The following is a 26,586-nucleotide window of genomic DNA, read 5'->3' on the forward strand; positions in this document are numbered from 1 at the left end:
GACAGTTACCTGCAGATCCGACCAAAGAACACACCCGTCAACTCAACACTCTGATCAAGACCTTTGATCCGGACCTTCAGAACACCCTCCGTGCTCTCATCCCACGTACTCCCCGCGTTGGAGATCTCTACTGCCTCCCGAAGATACACAAGGCAAACACACCCGGCCGTCCCATCGTATCGGGCAATGGGACCCTGTGCGAGAACCTCTCCGGCTATGTCGAGGGCATCCTGAAACCCATTGTACAAAGAACCCCCAGCTTTTGTCGCGACACGACGGACTTCCTACAGAAACTCGGCACACATGGAGCAGTTGAACCAGGAGGGCTCCTCGTCACAATGGATGTCTCAGCACTCTACACCAGCATCCCCCATGACGATGGCATTGCTGCAACGGCCTCAGTGCTCAGCGCCAACAACTGCCAGTTTCCAGATGCAATTTTACATCTCATCCGCTTCATCCTGGACCACAATATCTTCACCTTCAACAACCAGTTCTTCATCCAGACACACGGAACAGCCATGGGGACCAAATTCGCACCTCAATATGCCAACATCTTCATGCACAGGTTCGAACAAGACTTCTTCACCGCACGGGACCTTCAACCGATGCTATACACTAGATACATCGATGACATTTTCTTCCTTTGGACTCATGGTGAACAATCACTGAAACAACTCTATGATGACATCAACAAGTTCCATCCCGCCATCAGGCTCACCATAGACTACTCTCCGGAATCGGTTGCATTCTTGGACACACACATCTCCATTAAGGACGGTCACCTCAGCACCTCACTGTACCGCAAGCCCACGGATAACCTCACGATGCTCCACTTCTCCAGCTTCCACCCGAAACACGTTAAAGAAGCCATCCCCTACGGACAAGCCCTCCGTATACACAGGATCTGCTCGGATGAGGAGGATCGCAACAGACACCTCCAGACGCTGAAAGATGCCCTCATAAGAACAGGATATGGCGCTAGACTCATTGATCAACAGTTCCAACGCGCCACAGCGAAAAACCGCACCGACCTCCTCAGAAGACAAACACGGGACACAGTGGACAGAGTACCCTTCGTTGTCCAGTACTTCCCCGGAGCGGAGAAGCTACGGCATCTCCTCCGGAGCCTTCAACATGTCATTGATGAAGACGAACATCTCGCCAAGGCCATCCCCACACCCCCACTTCTTGCCTTCAAACAACCGCACAACCTCAAACAGACCATTGTCCGCAGCAAACTACCCAGCCTTCAGGAGAACAGTGACCATGACACCACACAACCCTGCCACAGCAACCTCTGCAAGACGTGCCGGATCATCGACACAGATGCCATCATCTCACGTGAGAACACCATCCACCAGGTACACGGTACATACTCTTGCAATTCGGCCAACGTTGTCTACCTGATACGCTGCAAGAAAGGATGTCCCGAGGCATGGTACATTGGGGAAACTATGCAGACGCTGCGACAACGGATGAATGAACACCGCTCGACAATCACCAGGCAAGACTGTTCTCTTCCTGTTGGGGAGCACTTCAGCGGTCACGGGCATTCGGCCTCTGATATTCGGGTAAGCGTTCTCCAAGGCGGCCTTCGCGACACACGACAGCGCAGAATCGCTGAGCAGAAACTGATAGCCAAGTTCCGCACACACGAGGACGGCCTCAACCGGGATATTGGGTTCATGTCACACTATTTGTAACTCCCACAGTTGCGTGGACCTGCAGAGTTTCACTGGCTGTCTTGTCTGGAGACAATACACATCTTTTTAGCCTGTCTTGATGCTCTCTCCACTCACATTGTTTTGTTTCTTAAAGACTTGATTAGTTGTAAGTATTCGCATTCCAACCATTATTCATGTAAATTGAGTCTGTGTCTTTATAAGCTCTGTTTGTGAACAGAATTCCCACTCACCTGAAGAAGGGGCTAAGAGCTCCGAAAGCTTGTGTGGCTTTTGCTACCAAATAAACCTGTTGGACTTTAACCTGGTGTTGTTAAACTTCTTACTGTGTTATACAACCTCACCATAACATTCCAACTCTTATACTCAATACTTTGATTTATAAAGGCCAATGTACCAAAAGCACTCTTTACGACCCTATCTACCTGTGACGCCACTTTTAGGGAATTATGTATCTGTATTCCCAGATCCCTCTGTTCTAGTGCACTCTTCAGTGTCCTACCATTTACCTTGTATGTTCTACCTTGATTTGTCCTTCCAAAGTACAATACCTCACACTTGTCTGCATTAAACTCCATCTGCTATTTTTCAGCCCATTTTTTCTAGCTGGTCCAAATCCCTCTGCAAGCTTTGAAAACCTTCCTCACTGTCCACTACACCTCCAATCTTTGTATCATCAGCAAATTTGCTGATCCAATTTACCACATTATCATCCAGATCATTGATATAGATAACAACCAACAATGGACCCAGCACTGATCCCTGTGGCACACCACTAGTCACAGGCCTCCACTCAGAGAAGCAATCCTCCACTACCACTCTCTGGCTTCTTCCATTGAGCCAATGTCTAATCCAATTTACTACCTCTCCATGTATACCTAGCGACTGAACCTTCCTAACTAACCTCCCATGTGGGACCTTGTCAAAGGCCTTACTGAAGTCCATGTAGACAACATCCACTGCCTTCCCTTCATCCACTTTCCTGGTAACCTCCTCGATAAACTCTAATAGATTGGTTAAACATGACCTACCACGTACAAAGCCATGTTGACTCTCCCTACTAAGTCCCTGTCTATCCAAATATTTGTAGATCCTAATGTGCAATGAATGTACAAACTCCACACAGACAATGACCCAAGCCGGGAATTGAACCCAGGTCCCTGGCGCTGTGAAGCAGCAGTGCTAACCACTGTGCTACCGTGCCGCCCCAAATGCACCTTACCTACACATCTTTGGATGTAAATCACTTTGGGATATCATGGAATGCATGATATAAATTCAAATTATCTTTTCTATTTTAGAGTTTTGTGTACCCACTTTTCCTAACTTTTTATTAAAGAGCTTGTTGAGGAACAGGAGTAAGCCATTAAAAAAAAAAATATTCATTCATGGGGCATGGGCGCCACTGGCTGGCTAGCATTCATTGCCATCCCTACTTGCCCTTGAACTAAGTGGCTTGCTAGTCCATTTCAGAGGGCATTTGAGAGTCAACCACATTGCTGTGGGTCTGGGGTCACATGTGGCCAGACCAGGTAAGGACGGCAGATTTCCTTCCCTAAAGGACATTAGTGAACCAGATGGGTTTTTCCGACAATCGACAATGGTTTCATGGTCATCAGTAGATTCTTAATTCCAGATTTATTTTTATTAAATTCAAATTCCGCCATCTGCCGTGGCGGGATTCGAACTCGGATCTCCAGAACATTAGCTGAGCTTCTGGGTTCATCGTCTAGCGATAATACCACTAGGCCATTGACTTGCCATTCAGCCCCTCAAGCCTATACCTCATTCAGACAGATCTGTATGTTGCCTTCACCAACTTGCCTTGATACCATCATCCCCTGTCCTCCTGCAAACCAAATAATCTGTTAATCTCACTGCTAAAACTTTCAGGTCACCGAGGTTTTGGCGGGAAATGTTCCAAATTTCAACGACTACCCTTTGTGTGGTTCCTAATGTCACCTCAGAACCCCCAAGCTCTAGTTTGAAATTAATGCACTCTTTTCCCCTCCTCCAACCCGGAGGAAATCATTCTCTTTATCTACCTTACTATATTCTTTCACAGTTACTGGTGCAGAAGCAGGCCATTCGGTCCATTGAGCCTGCACCGACAACAATCCCACCCAGGCCCTATCCCTGTAACCCCACGTATTTGCCCTGCTAATCCCCCTGACACAAAGGGGCAATTTAGCATGGCCGATCAACCTGACCTGCACATCCTTCGACTGGGGGGGATCCGGAGCACCCGGAGGAAACCCACGCAGACATGGGGAGAACGTGCAAACCCCACACAGACTGTGACCCGAGGCCGAATTGATCCCAGACCCCTGGTGCTGTGAGGCAGCGGCGCTAACCACTGTGCCACAGTGCCGCCCATCATCTCAATGGGATCACCCCTTGGTCTGTATACTCAAAAGGAATACAGACACTCTCAATGTAATTTGTTTTAATTATTGAATCTTATTAGTGTCTGGCTGCACGATACCCCCTCAAAAATTCATATATTCTTTCTGAGGATGGCACAGAGAAGTGAATACAGCATTCATTGTCAAAAAGATCAAAAATAGATTTAGTGGGTGGCACGGTGGCAGGCATTGCTGTCTCACAGTGCCAGGGACCCAGGTTCATTCCCGGCCTTGGATGACTGTCTCTGTGGAGTTTACACATTCTTTCTGTATCTGTGTGGGTTTCCTCTAGGTGATCCGGTTTCCTCCCACAGTCCAAAGATGTGTGGGTTAAGTGGATTGGCTGTGTTAAATTAACCTTAGTGTCAGGGGGATTAGCAGGATAAATATGTGGGGATAGGGCCTGGGTGAGATTGTTGTCTGTGCAGGCTCAATGGGTTGAATGGCCTCCTTCTGCACTGTAGGGATGCTATGATTCTAGGTGTACAAATTTGACCATGGGTCGAAAGCAAGGTAGAATTCACAATGGGGTAAATTCACTGCGTTATTCCTCGCAACTAAGCTGAGAATAAAATCTCAAAGGGCAAACCTTGGTGCAGAGTCGGCCATATGTTTTACGGTCACTGATTCTATCATGAGCCCCATCTGCCAACTCTCTCTGAAACAGGGCGGGAAGGCCTCGGTCCTGTGGGCAGCTCCAGAAGCCATCCAGTACCACAGATACAGCACGGCCAGCGACGTGTGGAGCTTCGGGATCGTTATGTGGGAGGTGATGTCCTACGGAGAACGACCTTACTGGGACATGTCCAATCAAGACGTGAGTTGCGTAATTGGACCTTGGATGTGTAATTGTCATTCAATTTCAGGCAAGATGGCTGCTAATGAATTTTTGACCTCACCCTTAGGACAGGTTGATACAATTTATTGTTGTTCCTAGATCTACACTTGATTGTTTGTCGCGTAATTGGATTTCCGGATACTGTCTTCTTCCAGCTAAGTGTGTGATTAGCAACTGGATATTATTGTTATGGAATATTCAGATGTATAATTTTGTCTGATAGAATTTTGCATAAAGGGACCGTTTTAAACTTTTAGTAGCAGGAGAATTGTGGAACGATTGTAGATTTGGCCCAGGTTCAATTCTCTGTACAGCCAATTGTGAATTTTCACAACCTTTAGATGAAAGTGATGTCTCTGTTGCCCCGTGTTGCCTCTGCAGGTGATTAAAGCAGTTGAAGAAGGGTTCCGTCTCTCTGCTCCCATGAACTGCCCTTCCAGGCTCCACCAGCTCATGCTGGAGTGTTGGCAGAAGGATCGCAACGACCGGCCCAAATTTGCACAGATCCTGAGCATCCTTAGCAAGATGGGTTGCAATCCTGACAGCCTGAAAGCCATCCCCAACGGCTGCCACAGGTAAATGCCAAGCAGAGTCTCGTGCCCCTTGCCTAAGCTCGTGTCTAACTGATCGGATTGGACCTTGGGCTGGTCGTACGATGGTTCGCAGTGTTTTATTTATGAACTTTTTTACTGGAGATGACGGAACTACACTGCATGCAGATTTCACCATTAAAGTCCCCTTGTGATTCTCTAATCATCCACCATCTGCTCCGTCTTAATAGCATCGAACTTGATATTTGTGGATGTAACATCTGCCTCGGGTAGTAACGTATCAACTATATTTTAAATGTAAATGACTTCAGAATCAACACACGGTCTCCTCTTCAACTTTATGCTCAGAAACATGAAAGATAAATATAAAAGAGACTACTTTGTATACATTTGTGTTCCTTAATCCTTTGAGAGCCTTCGACTGATCTTGCTACCAGGGTTTTAATCCAGCCCGGACAGATAAAAGGTTTCATTTTTAATTGATACGGTATAAGTTTGTGAGGTGTTTGGAAAGTCTCCTGACAGGGTACCTTTATAAATGAAAGTTCAAAAGCACCAAACATTGCACTGTTGAGCATAAAACATCACGCATTCAACAGCCTCATTCAGACGAGCCACAAGGACATTGGTCTTAGAAAGAAGCAATTCTTTTTGTGAATGTATGAATTAGGAGCATTAGGAGTTCTCCTGAATAATTGTTTAAAACATTAATGAAGATGCTAAAGGGTTTTTTTTTCACCTTGAATCAGGTCCATGATCTGGGACTGCTTAATGAGATATGTCATCCAGCATTTTCGTTGTCCTGCACTTGATTTGACAGCACTTCACACGGACAACAAGTATCTATAAGTGGACCTGGGGTCAATTCTGGCCTCGGGTCACTGTCTGTGTGGAGTTTGCACATTCTCCCCGTGATTGCGTGGGTTTCCTCCGGGTGTTCTGGTTTCCTCACACACTCCAAAGATGTGCGGATTAGGTGGATTGGTCATGCTAAATGAGGACCTGACTGGGCCTGGAGGTCTGGAGTGCATCTGCTTCAATGCGAGGAGTGTAACGGGTAAAACAGACGAACTTAGGGCCTTAATGCTTGTGCGGAATTTGGATGTGGTTGCGGTGACGGAAACTTGGTTAAAAGAAGGACAGGACTGGCAGCTGAATATTCCGGGGTATAAGTGTTTTAGGCGAGACAGAGGAGGGGCTAAAAAAGGTGGGGGAGTAGCGATATTAGTTAAGGAGCATATTACCGCGGTGCAGAGGGTAGACAACTTAGAGGGGTCATGTACTGAGTCGCTGTGGGTGGAACTCAGAAACAGGAAGGGTGCAGTCACTATGCTGGGGGTGTACTACAGACCACCCAACAGCCCACGGGAAGTGGAGGAAAGGATATGTCAGGAGATTCTGGATAGGTGCAGAAAACATAGGGTTGTTGTAGTGGGGGACTTTAATTTCCCTGGCACAGACTGGAAAGTGCTTAGAGCTGGGGGACCGGACGGGGAGGAATTTGTAAAATGCGTACTGGAAGGTTCTTTGGAACAGTATGTAGATAGCCCGACTAGAGAGGGGGCTATACTGGACCTAGTTCTGGGAAATGAGCCCGGTCAGGTCGTCAAAGTTTCGGTAGGGGAACATGTGGCAAATAGTGACCACAACTCTGTTAACTTTAGGATAGTGATGGACAAGGATGAGTGCTGTCCTACGGGCAGGGTGCTAAATTGGGGGAAGGCTGACTATAGCCGGATTAGGCAGGAATTGGTGGATGTTGATTGGGAGAGGATGTTCGAGGGTAAGTCCGCGTCTGGCATGTGGGAGTCTTTTAAGGAACTATTGATAAGGCTGCAGGATAGGCATGTGCCTGTAAAAAGGAAAGATAGGAAAGGTAGGATTCGAGAGCCGTGGATAACCAGGGAAATTGAGGATCTGATTAAAATGAAAAGGGAGGCGTACGTTAAGTCCAGGCAACTGAAAACAGATGGAGCTCTGGAGGAATACAGAGAGAGTAGGAAAGATCTCAAACGGGGAGTTAGAAGGGCAAAAAGAGGTCACGAGATGTTCTTGGCAGGCAGGATTAAGGAGAATCCTAAGGCATTCTATTCATACGTTAGGAACAAAAGAGTTGTCAGGGAGAAAATCGGACCTCTCAGGGACAAAGGAGGGGAATTATGCTTAGAACCCAAGGGAATAGGGGAGATCCTAAATGAATACTTTGCATCGGTATTCACGAAGGAGAGGGGCATGTTAACCGGGAGTGTCTCGGAGGGAGGTGTTGACCCGTTAGAGAAAATCTCCATTACAAGAGAGGAAGTGTTAGGTCTTTTAGGGAACATTAAAACTGACAAAGCCCCAGGGCCTGATGGCATCTATCCTCGACTGCTCAGGGAGACAAGAGGTGAAATTGCTGGGCCTCTGACGGAAATCTTTGTCGCTTCTTTGGACACGGGTGAGGTCCCTGAGGATTGGAGGATAGCGAATGTGGTCCCGTTGTTTAAGAAGGGTAGCAGGGATAACCCAGGAAATTATAGGCCGGTGAGCTTGACGTCCGTGGTAGGGAAGTTGTTGGAGAGGATTCTTAGAGACAGGATGTATGTGCATTTAGAACGGAACAATCTCATTAGTGACAGACAACATGGTTTTGTAAGAGGGAGGTCGTGCCTTACAAATTTGGTGGAGTTTTTTGAGGAAGTGACAAAAACGGTTGATGAAGGAAGGGCCGTGGATGTCGTCTATATGGATTTCAGTAAGGCATTTGACAAAGTCCCACATGGCAGGTTGGTTAAGAAGGTTAAGGCTCATGGGATACAAGGAGAAGTGGCTAGATGGGTGGAGAACTGGCTTGGCCATAGGAGACAGAGGGTAGTGGTCGAAGGGTCTTTTTCCGGCTGGAGGTCTGTGACCAGTGGTGTTCCGCAGGGCTCTGTACTGGGACCTCTGCTATTTGTGATATATATATAAATGATTTGGAAGAAGGTGTAACTGGTGTAATCAGCAAGTTTGCGGATGACACGAAGATGGCTGGAATTGCGGATAGCGAAGAGCATTGTCGGGCAATACAGCAGGATATAGATAGGCTGGAAAATTGGGCGGAGAGGTGGCAGATGGAATTTAATCCGGATAAATGCGAAGTGATGCATTTTGGAAGAAATAATGTAGGGAGGAGTTATACAATAAATGGCAGAGTCATCAGGAGTATAGAAACACAGAGGGACCTAGGTGTGCAAGTCCACAAATCCTTGAAGGTGGCAACACAGGTGGAGAAGGTGGTGAAGAAGGCATATGGTATGCTTGCCTTTATAGGACGGGGTATTGAGTATAAAAGCTGGAGTCTGATGATGCAGCTGTATAGAACGCTGGTTAGGCCACATTTGGAGTACTGCGTCCAGTTCTGGTCGCCGCACTACCAGAAGGACGTGGAGGCATTGGAGAGAGTGCAGAGAAGGTTTACCAGGATGTTGCCTGGTATGGAGGGTCTTAGCTATGAGGAGAGATTGGGTAGACTGGGGTTGTTCTCCTTGGAAAGACGGAGAATGAGGGGAGATCTAATAGAGGTATACAAGATTATGAAGGGTATAGATAGGGTGAACAGTGGGAAGCTTTTTCCCTGGTCGGAGGTGACGATCACGAGGGGTCACGGGCTCAAGCTGAGAGGGGCGAAGTATAACTCAGACATCAGAGGGACGTTTTTTACACAGAGGGTGGTGGGGGCCTGGAATGCGCTGCCAAGTAGGGTGGTGGAGGCAGGCACGCTGACATCGTTTAAGACTTACCTGGATAGTCACATGAGCAGCCTGGGAATGGAGGGATACAAACGATTGGTCTAGTTGGACCAAGGAGCGGCACAGGCTTGGAGGGCCGAAGGGCCTGTTTCCTGTGCTGTACTGTTCTTTGTTCTTTGTTCTTAAATTGCCCCTTATTATCAGGAGGATTAGAAGGATAAATATATGGAGTTACAGGGATAGGACCTGGGTGGAATTGTTGTTGGTGTAGGCTCGATGGACCAAATGGCCTCCTCCTGCTCTGTAGATTCTATGAAAGCATGTGGGACCAGTAAGGTGATGGCATAGTGGTATTGTCATTGGATTAGTAATCTAGAGACCCAGGGTAATGCTCTGGGGACCTGGGTTCAAATCCCATCACGGCAGATGGTGAAGTTTGAACTCAGTCTGGGATTAAAAAGTCTTATGATGACCATGAGACTGTTGTTGTAAAAACCCATCTGGTTCACTAATGCCCTTAAGGAAAGGAAATCTGCCGTCCGTAACCGGTCTGGCCTACATGTGTCTCCAACCCACAGCAATGTGGTTGCCTCTTAAATGCCCTCTGAACAAGGGATGGGCACAAAAAGGAGGCCTAGCCTGCGATGCCCATGTCTCATGAAGGTATTAAAAACAATGACCTCACTCCCTCATGCGCAGACGTTAACAGATGAGTGAATCTTAATCACTGGAAACAGCTTGATATTTGTGATTTATTCATGACCTATCAGATGGTACAGTGCTCACCATGCGAGCAGATTCAGCAATGCCCCCTCCCCTGACCGACAGCAGGGCATCACTCGCCCCCTCCTTCACCCCCAGTCGGGTGTGTTGTCTGCATCTCTCTTCCACCCTCCTCCCCACCCCTCTCCCTTCCTTCCTTACCCTTGCCTTTGGTGGTGAATGAAAAATGCTCCCGTTGGGACCATTTTGTTTTACGGTTAAGTAGAACATTTTTGTTGATGGGAAATAATTCGGGAACAAATTGTACTTGGGGAGAAATGTTTGAGTACTTGATTATGTGTTTTCTGTTTCCATTATTCACCAATTAGATTGAAACACTTAACCTGATGAGGAAAATAAATTGACTTCATGGCTCAAAAAATATGATATTAAACACAGATACAAGAAATCATGTTGTAATGAGGTTAAATGGGGGCAATTTAACTGTCATCTTACTCCCCCATCATCACGGTGACATTGTAGATAGTTTTGACTGTAACAATCCATGTGGTTGGTGATGAGGTCACTAGAGTATTAAAGATTGCGACATAACCTCATGAGAACCAGGAGCAGAGTAGGCCATTTGGCCCATCCAGCCTGCTCGCCATTCAATAAGGTCATGGCTGATCTACTGGTGGTCTTACTTCCCCTTCCCTACCTACCCCCACTCATAACCCTTCATCCCTTTGCAAATCAAAAATGTGTCGAACCCAGCCTTAAATATATCTAATTATCCAGTCTCCACTGCTCCAAACACACTCTGAGGGAAGAAATTCCTCCTCACCTCTGTCTTGTGATCCCTTACTTTTAAACTCTGACCCTTGGTTCCAGATTCCCAAAGGGAATCCTCTCCGCACCTACCCTGTCAATTCCCCTCAGAATTGAATGTTTCAAAAAGATCACCTATCATTCTTCTCATCTCCAACAGGTATTGGCCCCAACAGCTCTACTTTTTCTCATAAAACACCCTTTCGTCCCAGGAATCCTCTGCGTAAAGCTTCTCTGAGCTGCTCATAATGCAAGCATCACCCTCCTTAAATAAGGTGACCAAAACTGTACACAGTATCCTGGCCTTGGTCTCACCAATGCTCTGTACAGTTCTAGCATAATTTCCCTACTCTCTTACCAATCACCTTTTCTCTCTTCCTACCATTCCTCTTCAAACTGTCCTCATCCACTGTCACTCCTCCTATTCTCACTCCCCCTCATAGTTCCTCCCTGTCCCCTCTCTCTCCCCTCACTCGCCGTCTCTCTCCCCTCATTCGCCGTCTCTCTCCCCTCATTCGCCGTCTCTCTCCCCTCACTCCTGGTCTATTTCTCCTCAATTCAACTTACTCATTCCTCTCAGCTTCTCTCTCTTGATGCTTGTTGTGTCTCTTGACTCTCTGTTTCTGTGCATGCCTTACTTTTCCCTCTGCATTACATTGTCTGTCACTCACTATCTATTGGCAGCGCAGCCTCTGGCAGACCGGACTCTAACCCTCTTTAAAGTTTAGCTTGGAGGGAACGAAAGCGCTTGGCTATGTTGCCCGGTCTTTAGCGAAAGATCCTTTGCAGACATTTTTTCTGTATTTCTTATGAAAGAAAAGCCTCACATTGCTCAGTGGTTTGCTGCTTGATGTGCGGGACAGGTCATTTTTGTGACACTGATGGTGCAGGACAGGTCATTTTCGAACACTTGTGCTGACTGAACTACTTTACAGAACTGAGCTGAAATCTGTCAGAATTATTTCATCTCAAATACGGCTGGGAGGAATGTGTCATATTCCTCCACTTGCCTTGTCACTGATTTCCACATGATCATCATCAGACTGAGCTTCAGATGCATGCCACCCCACCCCCCATTCCATCAGTCACTATGGTCACATTGCTCTCACTGCCTCTATCAGCAGCAGCCGAGAATGTGGAGCTGAGTTTAAAGTTTTATTTATTAGCGTCGGAAGTAGCCTTACATTAACACTGCAATGAAGTTACTGTGAAAATCCCCCAGTCGCCACATTCTGGCGTCTGTTTGGGGACACTGAGGGAGAATTTAACACGGCCAATGCAACTAACCAGCACGTCTTCCGGACTTCTCCGGGGGAGAACGTGCAGACTCCGCACAGAGAGTGACCCAAGCCGGGAATTGAGTCCTGGTCCCTTGTGCTGTGAGGCAGCATTACTAACCACTGTGCCACCATCCTACCTAGGTTGCAAACAGATCTGCCATGATCTTATTGAATGGTGGAGCGGGCTCGAGTGACCTACTCCTGCCACTAATTTCTATGTCTGTAGCTACTGGAGCTCTTCTACACTTACTGGTTACCTCATGATTTGACTTTCAACTCTACCAAAGCCTGGACCTAACCTGAACTAAATCCAGTTCATCCATCAGTCCTTCTTTCTCTAATTTCCCTGTCACCTAAATGATGAGATTTTTTTTTCTATTTGTTCATGGCAATGTCATTGGCAAGGCCAGCATTTTTAAACATTGACCCTGTAAGGATGGCCTTAGGACCTTACTGAACCAGATGGGTTTTCTGTGCCTCAGTCACCTTTACTTGAGTCTAGCTTTCAATTCCAGATTTATTTTTAATTGAGGTTTTTTTTTTAAATCCATCAATTAGTTGGATTTAAATGCAAGTGCCCACAGCATTAGCCTGGACCTCTGGATTAATAGCCCAGAAACCATGATGCCACCATCTCCCTGATTGTTTTGCCTTTGTTATTAATTTAAATCCAAATTTTCACCCAGTGCCAACCTTTGCAACCTGTTCCAATCTTGTCTACCAGCTCGTGTTCATTTTGACCTCCTGTTACTCCCTCCCCTTCCGTTTCACTCCTGCATTGGTGACAGATCCTCCAGCTGCCTCAGCGCTATGGCTGCTACCTTTAACCCCTTCTGTGGCAGCTTGGTCCAATTGGCAAATGTCTTGAATCAGAAGTCAGAAGGTTGTGGATTCAAGCCCCACTCGAGGGGACAGAATTTTCTAGCCCCTCCCCTGTTAGAGGTTTTCCTTCGGCAGGGCTGGAGAGCCATTGCAATCTCCATTCACACCGTGCAGGACCAGAAGGTCCCATTGGTCATAGAGTCATAGAGCAGTACAGCATGGAAGCAGGCCCTTCGGCCCAACTGGTTCTTGCCAACCACAGTGCCTTCCCATTGCCCGTGTTTGGCCCATATCCCTCAAATACTTTCCCATCCATGTACTTACCCAAATGCTTTTTAAATGTTGCTGTTGTACCTGCCTCAACCACTTTCTCTGGCAGCTCATTCCATACATGGATCACCCGCTGTGTGAAGAAATTACCCCTCAGGTCCCTTTTAAATCTTTCCCCTCTCACCCTATACCTACGCTCTCTGGTTTTCAATTCCCCTTTCCTGGCAAAAGGACTGTGGCCGGAATTTTACCGGCCCGCTCGCCACAGGAATCGGAGCGGCCAAGGGGAGGACCGTGGAAAGATCGGCAAGGCTATAAAATCCCGTCCTATGTAAGTTGACCCTATCTGTGCTGCTCATGATTTTATACACCTCAGTAAGGTGTGTATATATATATATATATACACCTCAATAAACCTCATGGTGTGAAGGGCTGGACAATTCCGACCTAGGTCTTAAGAACAGAATCTAGGCTCGCATTTCAATGACGTAGTGAGGGAAAATCTTAATTGTTGGTGCGGTGATTGTTTCTTTAAGAGCAACTCAGCAGAGTAAGGGTCACCCAGCCTGGGAGACCAATCGGGACTCAGAGTAGGGAATCACCCCAGGGGGAGGAGTTCTCTTAGGCAGAGTCATTCCAGAACCAGCTGCAGACATGCTGCTGTTCTTGTAGATCCTTCTAAATAAATCCTTTGCTGTTCACCAATGGAGTCTCAGAAAGAGCATTGTTACCGTTGGCGACGCTGTCTTTAAGATGAGATGTTCAACCGATCCCTGTCTGCTCTCCCAGACGGATGTTCACAATCCCATAGCACTTTTGGAAGAAGATCAGTTGATTACAGAGTTCACTTGCTGTCTCTGAGTGCTTATTGGTTGCTGTGTTTGTCTAGCGTACACTTCAAAAGTAATTGAATCAGCAGTAATTGGGTTTTTTTTGCATTCCAATTGGGCGGAAAGATTTTCTGCGCTTTCAGAGGGGTATTACTAACGGCACCACCCCATCACTGTCATGAAGTGGCCCACCCGTGGATAAGTTGAATTAACATCAGCCCTGCATCAGCTCAGCAGACTTGGCACCCACCCCGCGTTCAAGATCTTGCTTTCCTGCAAATTGAGTGCTTTAAAGGCTCGGATTTCCAATTAAAACATTGGCTGGGATGGTCGCAGGCAGGTTGGAAAATTTGGTGACCTAGCAAAATGTGTGGCACATGGAGAAATCCCAGCCTTTGAGTGTGGAACTCACTGATCAATACAGGTGTTCAGCCCTAAGCTCAGTGTTAGTGAGTGGGTCCGTCTGAGGGGTCCTAACCAATCTGAAATGCTGGAATCTCATGATGGTGCAGCACAGCACTGACAGAACGGGTGGAATTTCATGAGAAAAATTCTTAAGTGTCCAGCTGGCGTGAAAATGGGAGGGTTGCAGATCCATTTTTTGGGTGAGTTTTTACACCCAGTCGTATGCACATAGTGTGTGAAAAAATAGGCTAGACGGTTTTTAGTTGCTAGGGGCTGTGGGTAGGGCTTAATTCACCAGCCAGCCTGATCAGGCAGCAGAGGGAGCTATTGCGCATGTGCAGACATCTGAGGCTGCACATGCGCAATTCAAACAGCAGAGGCCTGACAGAAAGAGAGAGATCTGTCAGGCCTCTGCTGCTGCAGCCGGCCTCAACACAGAACCTCCTCCCCCCCCACCCCGATGCCCAAACAATCGCGGGGGCCCGTGGCCGATCACAAGCCCCACATGGCCTGAAAATGTAACCGTCACCGCCCAGACCGATCACACACCTGCCCCGCCAATCTGCCTGTTGGCAGAGTGACAGCAGGCCCCCCCCCATCGATCAAAGCCCTGCCCCCCCATAAGCCCTACCCCTGGCACTGCTCAGTGGGCATTGCCAAGGTACCAGGCTGGCACTGCCCAAGGGGCACTTCCACAATTATCCTTGACCTCCTCGGGGGCCTCCCTGGCGTTTGGCTCTTCCGGCCAGAGCAACACAACTGTTCCATGTTCATGGGGAGCAGATGTTTTCCTTGCCGGAGAGAACCTCTCCCGGCGCAGCTATAAAGGCGAAGTGAACCTGGACGATTGGGCGCCAGGCTCACTAAAGACATACAAAACACTATTGAAATATTTTTCCATAATTTATTCAGCCTCTTGCCGGAAATGGGCGAGAGGTTGACCGTGCTGGAAATCTGGTGCCGGTAAGATTGTGAGAACTGGGAAATCGGGCGCGATCCCGATTCCTCGGCTCTCGTGAGATTTTTCCGGCTTGCTCCACCCACCGATGGGAGAGGTGAGCCGGTAAAATTGCAGCTGGTAGGTAATTGCCGTTGAGTGATCTGTATCTATATACCTTGTTATTTTTGTTCAAAATTTGGGACATTTTATCTGATAAAGCACTGGAAAAGCAGATGCACGATATTTTTGCATCGTGAGATGTAAAAGTGGAAAAGCAAACTTTTAGTGTCATTTTCCAAATCGGAAACCTCCAGATTGCCCAATCAGAAACCAGATTCTCCAGTCGCTGGCCGAATATGTGACAGCCTCGAGTGAAAAGGAAGGGACACAGACGGCAGAAGATGTCCATTCAGGAACCATTCGAAAACACTTCGCTATTTGCAATATCAGTGACCTCCTCTCCCCTCTGTTTTCAGCAGCAGACCTCAGAACCTGCACATTCCCCTCATGGAGCAAAACTTCCCGGCATTCCCATGCTTTGACTCCGTGGGCGAGTGGTTGGACGCCATTGAGATGGGCAGATACAAGGACAACTTCACAGCTGCCGGATACTGCTACCTGGAATCGGTCGCAAGAATGACAGTCCAGTAAGTGATCTTTCTCTTAGACCAGGGGGTGGGCAACCTGCGGCCTGGGGGAGGGGGCACATGCAGCCCATCTGGGTTCTGAGTGCGGCCTACGCGACATTTTGTTGACTATTGTCCAGGTGCAGGGTTGCCACTTCCTGCTGACTTCCATCCATGTTGTTTTCCGATGATTGAAGTGATTCACACATAAAGCAAGGGCAAGTGAAGGGAGGTGCATACTGATTGCTCACAACATTGACTGTGAGAGCCGTGCGCTCCCTCTGTGTCCAAAGTGTAAATATTTATTTTGTTTTTATCATTTGAAGTTGACGATCGTTCTATTAATATATGAATGATGAAGCATTTTCTATAACTCGTTATGAAATGTTTGTCGTGTATTAAATGCTTTTAATCATATTCAAGTGTCACAGTTAGTGCAACATGCCCAATTTCAATCTGGTGGCCCACTGAGATGAAGGAGGGTCACTCTTGCGGCCCCCTCACTAGGTTGCTCATCACTGATTTAGACAATTTGCCATTCGTCTGTCCACTTCTGCCACGGTGCTGATATGAAAGTGAGAATCGTGCATTAACTATCTGTCTGATGTGTTTACTGCGATTAAAGCTTCTGGGGTCACTTATATGTCTTGCATACCTCCCGACTTATCCAGGAAGATCCCAGACAACTTGTACAGATTTCTTCATCCCCCCCAAACCTTGTGACTGCGCCACTCCCTGCTCTGCAAGCAGTGAGATTTGGGGAGTGTTCTGGAACACGGTGCGCCTGGAACGTGGTGCACCTGGAACATGGTGCGTCTGGACACAGCTCAGGAATGTGTTAAATTAAGTTTACAGCATAGAACGGCCATAAAGCAACCATAATAAATCCCCCCCCTCCTGTTTGAATTTGATGTTCACCAGATTGAGCCTGAGGTAGAGTGACCACTGTATGAACATAATCATAGATCACAATGCACCACAACTCTACTACAGCTTTTGTTTTTTACCCCCCTTTATTTCCTCTGTGTTTACAATGCCAAAATTGAAGAAATCTCAAAGAAAAAGACTTTTAAATGGGCCAAAAACCTGACATATCCTGTCTGTAAATGCTCTTGCTACTTAAAACCGACATCCTTGGTCCTGTCACATCATCAGGGCGGCACAGTGGTTAGCACTGCTGCCTCACAGCGCCAGGGGCCCAGGTTCGATTCCCAGCTTGGGTCACTGTCTGTGCAGAGTCTGCACGTTCTCCCCGTGTCTGCGTGGGTTTCCTCCGGGTGCTCCAGTTTCCTCCCACAGTCCAAAGATGTGCGGGTTAGGTGGATTGGCTGTGCTAAATTGCCCCTTTGTGTCCCAGGATGTGTAGTTTAGAGGGATTAGTGGGGTAAATGTGTGGGTTTGTAAGATAGGGCCTGGGTGGGATTGTTGTCAGTGCAGACTCGATGGACCTAATTGCCTCCTGCTCCACTGCAGGGATTCTATGATCAAAGGACTTAATGCATTAAATAGTTACTTAAAAATAAATATCCCTGTGTGACGCATGGGCACTTGCTGTCACAGGCTGCAGGGTAGCTATTTTCAGTGCCTGCTCCTACACTGGGAATACAGTGCCATTGGCCAGCAGTGCTTTAATGTTCAATTGGAATGAAGACAAAACTTGCCCGTGTTGACCTGAACTATTTGATTCAGCACATTGGCTGGTATTGTGGCTAATATCTGCGCCAGAGTACAAGGAGGCAGAAGGTGCTGAAGGAGGCAGTGTCCTTGACTGCCAGTGACAGCCAGGGTGGCTACACTGGCTATGTGTACAACAGATGGTCCAGATCTGCGATTGGGTACCGGGAGCTCGCAGAGCCAGGTCCCCACAGTCAGAGACAGGCTGGTGTGCCAGACCCTGTTGGCATGACTGGCAGGAGTGGGCAGGCTGGCTCTGCTGCCTGATGAGACATATGATGCCCTGCTCATGGAGCATCTTATCAGTTTCAGCTTACCAACTCCCATTTATGCCTTCATTCTCACCAAGCTCCTGTTACAGTTTGACTGTAAAGATCTGCTTTGCTTTCCGTTCTTTCCCACGCTTTATTCTGCCGGAATCTTAGAAAGATTTGCACCTCATGGTTTTCCCAATTCATTAACAATCAATATTCAGCACTTTGAGAAGAAGGAAAAGAATTCCCACTCCCACCCATATTCTCCTATTTTAATTTATGTTGATATTTATTTTTAAAAAGGCACATGGAAACATAAAATGGTTACAGCACAGAAGGAGGCTCTTTGGCCCATTGTGCCAATGCCAGCTCTCGGCAAGAGCAACTTGTCTAACGCTACTCCCCCGCCTCTTACCCGAAACCCGGCAAACCTTTTCTCATCATTCTCTCCACTCCTGCTAATCTAGTTCACTGTTGAATAGAACGGAATAGGGCGGCACGGTGGCACAGTGGTTAGCACTGCTGCCTCACAGTGCCAGGGACCCGGATTCAATTCCAGCCTTGGGTGACTGTGTGAAGTTTGCACATTCTCCCCGTGTCTGCGTGGGTTTCCTCCGGGTGCTCCGGTTTCCTCCCACACTCCAAAGATGTGCAGGTTAGATGGATTGACCGTGCCAAATTGCCCCTTAGTGTCGGGGGATTAACAGGGTAAATACGTGGGGTCATGGGGACAGGGCTTGGGTGGGATTATTGTTGATGCAGGCCCGATGGGCCGAATGGCCTCCTTCTGCACGAGAATGCTTCCAAGTTTTGAGTCATCTGTAACGTTTGAAATTTGTATGCATGCCCAAGGCTAGGCTATTAATGTACAGACCAGTACTAAAAACATGCCACAAAGTTAGAAAACATAAAAGAAACCTAAAATCCTAGGCCCTCTGAACTGTTCAACCGCAGCAATTGATCTTGGGGTTGCTAGGCAAAGAGAATCCAAACAAATCTCGATCACTCACTGAAATGCTTTTTAATGTTTAAATGCAGCCATGGTGGGGTTTTTGCAAAAAAAGTTGGATTGTTACAGATGCAGTTTTTTTCTTTTCGTATTTGAGCCATAGTTTCTAATTTCTCCCGTGCCTGTTCCACTTAGGGGCGGCACGGTGGTACAGTGGTTAGCGATGCTGCCTCACAGTTCAATTCCCGGCTTGGGTCACTGTCTGTGTGGGGTCTGCATGTTCTCCCCATGTCTGCGTGGGTTTCCTCCAGGTGCTCCGGTTCCCTCCCACAATCCAAAGATGTGTGGGTTAGGTGCATTGGCCATGTTAAATTCTCCCTCAGTGTACCCGAACAGGCGCCGGAGTGTGGCGACTAGGGGATTTTCACAGCAACTTCATTGCAGTGTTAATGTAAGCCTACTTGTGACTAATAAATAAACTATTTTTTTGAATGTACCAACAGCCTGAGTAAAATATGCCCATTACATTTTAATTTAAGATGGGGATATTGAGGCCTCTATATGTAGAAAAGGGGACTGCAGAACCTGAAGCAGATTAAAGCCTGTCTCTGGATTCCACCGGTATTGTCACTGTAGGTGAATCTTGCGTGATAATAAAACAGCATCTAATGTTGTGCGACAGCCCCCGACTGAACCTTTAATAATCAACTGGCGCTGTCCTCTACAAGGAAGTTACAATTCCAATCTCCCAGGAACCAGCAAATCGAACCAACCGTACTTGAAAACAGCTCATGCAGTCTAACAGCTTTAGGCATAGCTTCTGAATGAATGGAAAAATGTGAAGCAAAGGCATGTCTTTCAGAGTTTGTCCATGGCTTGGGCTGCATAAGTTGATAAATGTTGAAAAGTAGCAAAACCTCCAGCCAAAAATCCAATTGTGGTTCAATGAAAAACCTTTGACAGAGAATCGGACAACCTTATTACGCCGAGTCTATAGCGCAGGAACAGGCTATTTAGTCCAACTGGTCTATGCTGGTGTTTATACTCCCCAGCGCCTCCTTACCTAACCCTGACAGCAAATCCTTCCATTCCTTGTTTGTTTATTTGGCTTCAACTTAAACAAAGTTATTCACCTCAACTACTCCAACTGGTAGTTAGTTCCATATTCTCAACATTCTCTGGGTAAAGAACTCTTCCCTCAATTTTCTGTTGTATTTATCAGTGACCTTCTGGTATATGGGGGTAGGACCTGGGTGGGATTGTGGTCGGTGCAGACTCGATGGGCCGAATGGCCTCTTTCTGTACTGTATGGTTTCTATGATTCTATGTATTATCTCTAGTTTGGGGGTGGCAGTAATTCTCTAGTTTGGGGGTGGCAGTAATTCTCTACATGCACTTAGCTCCCTGCTGCGTTCCCCACTGAGTCGGAAAGATGTTGTACCCAACACAGGCCAGACTCTAACACCCAGACCAGATGTGACTGCTGGATGCTAAACAAAGAAAAACCACGAGCAGTACCATCAAACCAGAAGCACCCCCCCCCCCAAGCCTTGAATCTCCTTTCCGAAAACCATGAACCCATACCCTCCCCCTTGACTAGAAAAGTTAGCGTATTCAGTAAGGTCATCTCCATAGTCTAATCCTAAACCAAGACATTCAACCGCAACAGGGAGGCTCTGGCCTAGTGGTATTATCTCTGGACAATTAATCCAGAATCTCAGCTCATGTTCTGGGGACCCGGGTTCGAATCCCACCATGGTGGATGGTGAATTTGAATTCAATTAAAAAAACCTGGAATTAAGAATCTACTGTTGACTATGAAACCATTGCCAATTGTCGGAAAAACCCATCTGGTTCACTAATGTCCTTTAGGAAAGGAAATCTGCCGTCCTTACCTGGCCTAGACGTGACTCCAGAGTCACAGGTGACTCTTTACTGCCCTCTGAAATGGCCGAGCAAGCCACTCAGTTCAAGGGCAACTAGCGATGGGCAGTAAATGCTGGCCAGCCAGCAACACCCACGTCCCACAAATTAATTTTAAAAAATTGATCCTATCAGTCCATTTCTTGTTGCTTTGCACTCAGCGAGTTGGCACAAAGTCCAGTATGGATGCAAAGTCCGGAAGGGTGGCATGGTGGCACAGTGCTGAACACTGTGCTTTTCATTCAATCACCATGCCAGGGGCCTGGCTTCGGTTCCTGGCTTAGATCGCTATATGTGTGGAATCTGCATCTTCTCCTCGTGTCTGTATGGGTTTCCTCCGGGTGCTCCGGTTTCATCCCACAATCCGATATGGTTAAGTGCATTGGCCATGCTAAATTCCCCCTCAGCACGTGCCGTCTAGGCTTGCAGGTGGAAAATGGTCACATGGGCAGGTCGTGCAAAGGCCTGTGCTAAAACTACCAGAGCCAGAACGTTCAGAAAAAAGTTTAAAGTTTATTTATTAGTGTCACAAGTAGGTTTACCTTAACACTGCAATGAAGTTACTGTGAAAATCCCCTAGTCGCCACACTCCGGCGCCTGTTCGGGTACACTGAGGGAGAATTTAGCACGGCCAATGCACCCTAACCAACATGCCTTTCGGACTGTGGGAGGAAACCGGAGCATGCGGAGGAAACCCACACAGACACGGGGAGAATGTACAAACTCCGCACAGACAGTGACCCAAGCCGGGAATCGAACCCGGGTCCCTGGCGCTGTGAGGCAGTAGTGCTAACCACTGTGCCACCCTGCTGCCCAAAAAGGGGAAAACCAAAGAGAGAGTATTTTTTTATATGGAAAAAAATATATAAAGGAATTGCAATACAAGCTTGTTGTAAGTATGCAAAAGAAGTATGTGATTACTTGGGTCATTCTCTTCATCCAAATCCATCTGACCTTGATGCAACATCTCAAAACTCCCCCAGATTCAATGCCTGTGCCGCTTCATCCATCTCAATTGAAACTGTCACCCAAGGAACAGCCTTTAACCATCAGCCTTTCATGGCGTGATGTGAGTCTATTCTAATCTTTTCAGTTTTGGTCAATTGTGAGAGATTTCAATAAAACACCGTGGCAGGTAATTTAATGGATGAAGTGCCACTAGAAATGGGAACTTGTACAAGCTGATTATGTCAGTGTGATTATTATACTTAGCTGTGCTTTTCATTCAATCACCAGCCTGGCCCCCATCCTTAGCCGCCGTAATGGGAATGGATAGCAGCCGACGGCAAGCACTGAATTCTGTGTGGTTTTCCTTCCGCAGGGACGTAATGAGCCTGGGGATTACATGTGTCGAACACCAGAAACAAATCCTGAGCAGCATTCAGACTCTACGAGCACAGGTTATACAAATGCACGGACGCGGTGTTCAGGTTTGACAGCGGCATTCGCCTAGGTCTGCTCTGCAAACTGCATTCTTGACAAATTACCAACGGAAAGCTGCCTGGTGGAAAGCAGCGTGTTCAAGAGATGATGCCAGTGCGTGGGGTGGCCGGGGAAGAGGACCCAAGACCCGGCCTTTATATTCGCTTTTTTAAAAAAAATGAAATGATTTCAACGAGGGGTATCTTGGAAAGGATTGCTCAGGCAACCGGCCACATGGCGTTCCTGGAACGCGGAAGAGGATAGGATGCAAGCGGCAGTGTTTAAAGTTACCTTTTCTATATTGGCTCTGTTTATCTTCGATCATTGTGGTTTGGACAACGCTGTTCACTTTGATGAATGCGGAGCTGGTACAGGCACTCTGTGTCACCAGACTGTGAACTTCAGACATCAGCTTGGATTCGAGAAATTCTGTTTTAACCGTCGGTTGAGTACCCAAGATCATATGTTCTCGTACCATCATTGAAAACATATTCAGTCATATAACTCGTGTGCCCAACTTCTTTAAGGCTATGAGTTGTGCGTGTGTGTGTGTTTGTCTGTGTGTGTGTGTATGTATGTGTCATGTACACTTCTGGCCACACATTTGAGTCTTGGCAGTACAGGACCTCAGAGGATGAGATGCCCATTTCATTCTTAATCTGGCTCCCTGAAGGTTTAACTGCTCAGCAAGTGCCTGAGAATAGGCCACATTTATTTTGTTAGCTAATTTCATCTCATAGTTCAACAGCTGTGGGCTAAACTTAAAAAATGAATCTCGCTACAGATGGGTCAGCAATAAGTCTTGTGGCCTGCAATGTATCCAAATCCAAATATCCAAATCCAAGTATAGCTAAACTATATCCAATACAGGGTAACAAATCTTGGAAGTCCTCTTTCTGAAATAGTGGCGACTGGGCCTTCATGACTTGAAAGGTTATAAAAGGTGGGGTCATAAAGACTGTTCATTACATTTAAAATGATTCTCTAGGCTTAAGCAGAGGAAATTAGTCGCAGATAACAAGGATTCATGATTTGCGTCAGTTGCATTGGAAATTATGTCCTGGAAGTGTGCTTACACGCTTCATGGCTATCGGTGAGTCAACACATGGATAATCCATCTAACCTCACTGGTGGTCAAATTATTGGAACAAATTCTGAGGGAAGCTATAAGTCATTATTTAGAGCGGTCTGGAGTAATCGAGGGCAGTCTGTGTGGATTCGCTAAGAGGAGGTTGTGTCTGACGAACTTGATTGACTTTGTGAGGAGGTGACAAGGAGGGCCAGTGAAGGCATTGCATTTGATGTAACCTCCATGGATTGTAGCAGTGTTTTGACAAGGTCCCACATGGCAGGCTAGTCGCAAAGGAAAAAGCCCGTAGGATCCAGGGGAAAGTGGCACATTGGATCCAAAATTGACTCAGTGACAGCAACAATGACATAGATTAGTGAAAGTTGTTTGCATAGTCCCCAAGTTAACTCCTGGCCAATCAAGACAGCTTGCAATTGTGAGCGGTGCACTTATTCCTTTCCATTTTGATCATGTTCTGCTTTATCTTTTCATTGGACCCACATTGACCTTTCTCTATTAACGCAGCCTCGTCTGCCAAAGTAAAGACTTTCCCACACCTATTCGCGGATTTCTCATCAGGAACCAGATGATAATGTTGGAAATAAAGATCCTATTTCCAGATCAGGGACTTTTTCTGTTCCCTCGCTGCCCCCAATAAGCTAAGGGGCAAGAGTTAATCTCAGGGAAGTCATAACACTCTTCCCGCCCCCAGTATCGATTAGGATTCAAGCACAATCTCTTGTCCAACCTAAACTCCATGGACCAGCAATTTCCAGGTTACCTTTATCTCCACTTTTCCAGACATGTGCATCATTGCATAAGGGGCTGGATATTGTTCCTACTGGTCCTGAATTTAACCTATTTTAAATTTGCTTTCTATCCAGAGGTGAACTAATTTTTACTTTTCAGGATATTTAGTTTCATTCATCTTGCTAACTTCACAGTTTCTTGGCCCAATCTTACTCCTTTAGCTGCTTCAGTTTGGCAGGAAGGGTTAAATCACAGTGATTAAAACATTGACTATTCTTAGAGCTTTCGAAGAGCTTTGTTCATTTATTAGGCAAACACTAATTTCATTAAATGTTTAGTCTGTGTCAAGTGAAGGAGAGAAATTGATCAAATTTAATAACCAAATGCTCATGTAAGAATAAGATGTATTTAATCCCATCTCAAACATTTCCGAGACAATGATCTTTGCAGTGATGCCCATCCTGCAACTTTACAATACCTAACCCATAACTCAATTTAATCTATGTATTCTCAATTGTTTCATGAGAGGTGATGTTTTTGAGCTGAAATGCAGTCCCATTTTTAATGATTTGGCAATGCGGTGCAAAGCAGGTTGGCATTTTCAAGTTGTGTTCTAAACAGTTAAGCTCACCAAGCACAGAATTGGAAAATGATCCTCAAAATAATCTGTTTAGGATCTATTGAATCGCTGATCACCAGTCAATATGACTTTCATTGCATTGGTTTTAAGAAAACATTACATTGGAATTGGAGTAATTTGTACTCTCTGATGGTCTGAGCTCCTTATAAGGTACTCTGATAGAGGAGAGCAAAAAGCTTGATCTTCATGTGCTTTAATTGAAGAGTGTTGCAGAGATTGTGTTTTAACGTGCCTGAGGGTGAAGCCATGTTCAGCATTGTCTACACACCATTGTCTCACAGCACCAGATTAAAGTCCAACAGGTTAATTTGGAATCACGAGCTTTCAGACGCTGTTCATTCATCAGGTGAAGGAGCAGCGCTCCGAAAGCTCATGATTCCAAATAAACCTGCTGGACTTTAACCTGGTGTTGTGAGACTTCTTACTATGCTTATCCCAGTCCAACGCCAGCATCGCCACTTCATTTCTACGAGGTACACAACTTGCAAGCATCGCAACCATTTTCCCTGTAGATCCAACATTTAATAGGGAATGCTCCTGTTCCTAATCTGTTTCCGTTTGCGTTGTCAATGCAATTTATCTGACCCGTTTTAAGCTTTCGTTTTGGCACAAGAGGCAGCCTTGAAAAACACTGAACCAGTTCCATTTTGGTTTGAATAAGAGTGACCAAGTGAATTCTTCACAATGAAATAGGTTAACCCCAAAACCAAGGAGTTCTGCAATTGTTAACAAAATCCTAATTAATTTATAAAACTGCTGAGGACAGTCAGAAGCAGATTCATCATTGATTCTCTTTAGTGTGGTATTCCACATGTTGGTTTATACCGATGGCATCCTTGGTATGACTTTGGGGCCCATTTTTCCCCCTCTCTCCCTCCCACACATCACTTAAGCCTCCCACTAGTGTTGCTGCTTCATATCCACCCAGGTTCAGATCCGGACTGAGCTGGACTCCAACACTTTAGAGTCATAGGCCCTGATTTTACCGGCACAGCCGTCCTGAAATTGGGGCGGGCGAGGCTTGCAGAACGGCATTCCCCATTGGCCTCGGGCGCAATTTTACGAGCCTCGGGCAACCGTGTCAGTAAAAGTAGGGCCATAGCGTTTTACAGCACAAAAAGTGACCCTTTGGCCCATTATGACTGCTACCAGCCATCAAGTACCCATCCATTATAGTCCTGTTTTCCAGCACGTGGTCGTAACACTCTCTTCTACTTTTGAAGAAAAGTAGGCAGTGGGAAGCTGTGAAGACCTCAGTCTCCAACCAGCACAGGTAGAACCTTTACTGAAATAGCACAGTTGCTCCCATCGTTGCTTTCAAACACTTCCCATCATAATACATCGTCTTCACTTCGGAATTGGCCACAGTTCCGTGACTGTAATCGATCATTCACTCATTGAACGGTAGATGGCCCTCGCACGCCATCTCTCTCTCTCTCTCTTTGCCATTCCAGAACATGGCGCCACAGCAAGACATAGGTTGGGTGAGTGGTACTTGGCCATAGGTTAATGGGCTTCACTAGTTCCTTCAACCAGCACATTCAGCCATCTTTCTAGGCATACTCTGGCACAGCTCCTGTCCATTAATTCATTGGATTAGTGAAGCTCAGGAGTTATATGACTGAAAGAACAGAGATGTTTTCGAGAAGGAACTTTCTAAAGAATTGTGATGCATATAGGAATACCATTGAGTTTTCTTTTAAAAGACTGAACCAATTTGATTCTTACAGCACTTGCATCTTTCAAATTCTCCTTGTGGGCTATAATGACGGTTAAATAAAATTCAGCAGTTGTTTTATTAACCTGCTCTCAGATTAAACAAAGACCTGTTACAACAGTTAACGTGTAGCGCCAACAATATGCCATCGTACGCTTATTCTTTTGTAAGAAATCGGGGTGAAAGCTAACCGTCCCAGCGTAGCACACAACCCAAGGCTGACCAGAGTAAAAGGTAAACCAGTGCACGGGGATTAGGTGAGTTTTAAGTACCTGTAGCTACCGGGTCTGTTTTAC

The 26,586-nt window shown here is 46.4% G+C and overlaps 1 protein-coding gene across 1 annotated transcript in view; it reads left to right on the plus strand.

Moving 5' to 3' along the window:
* Nucleotides 1–22,285, plus strand: part of epha10 (EPH receptor A10) — a 582,772-nt gene extending 560,487 nt beyond the window's left edge. The window contains exons 14-17 of the mRNA XM_078237784.1: nt 4,758–4,907; nt 5,310–5,503; nt 15,743–15,913; nt 22,014–22,285. Of these exons, the coding sequence (XP_078093910.1) occupies nt 4,758–4,907; nt 5,310–5,503; nt 15,743–15,913; nt 22,014–22,128 (630 nt within the window). The 3' untranslated portion in view covers nt 22,129–22,285. The remainder of the gene's footprint in view (nt 1–4,757; nt 4,908–5,309; nt 5,504–15,742; nt 15,914–22,013) is intronic.
* Nucleotides 22,286–26,586: the final 4,301 nt, after the last annotated feature.

Source organism: Mustelus asterias, chromosome 21, assembly GCF_964213995.1.
Source record: "Mustelus asterias chromosome 21, sMusAst1.hap1.1, whole genome shotgun sequence".
Classification (NCBI taxonomy): domain Eukaryota; kingdom Metazoa; phylum Chordata; class Chondrichthyes; order Carcharhiniformes; family Triakidae; genus Mustelus; species Mustelus asterias.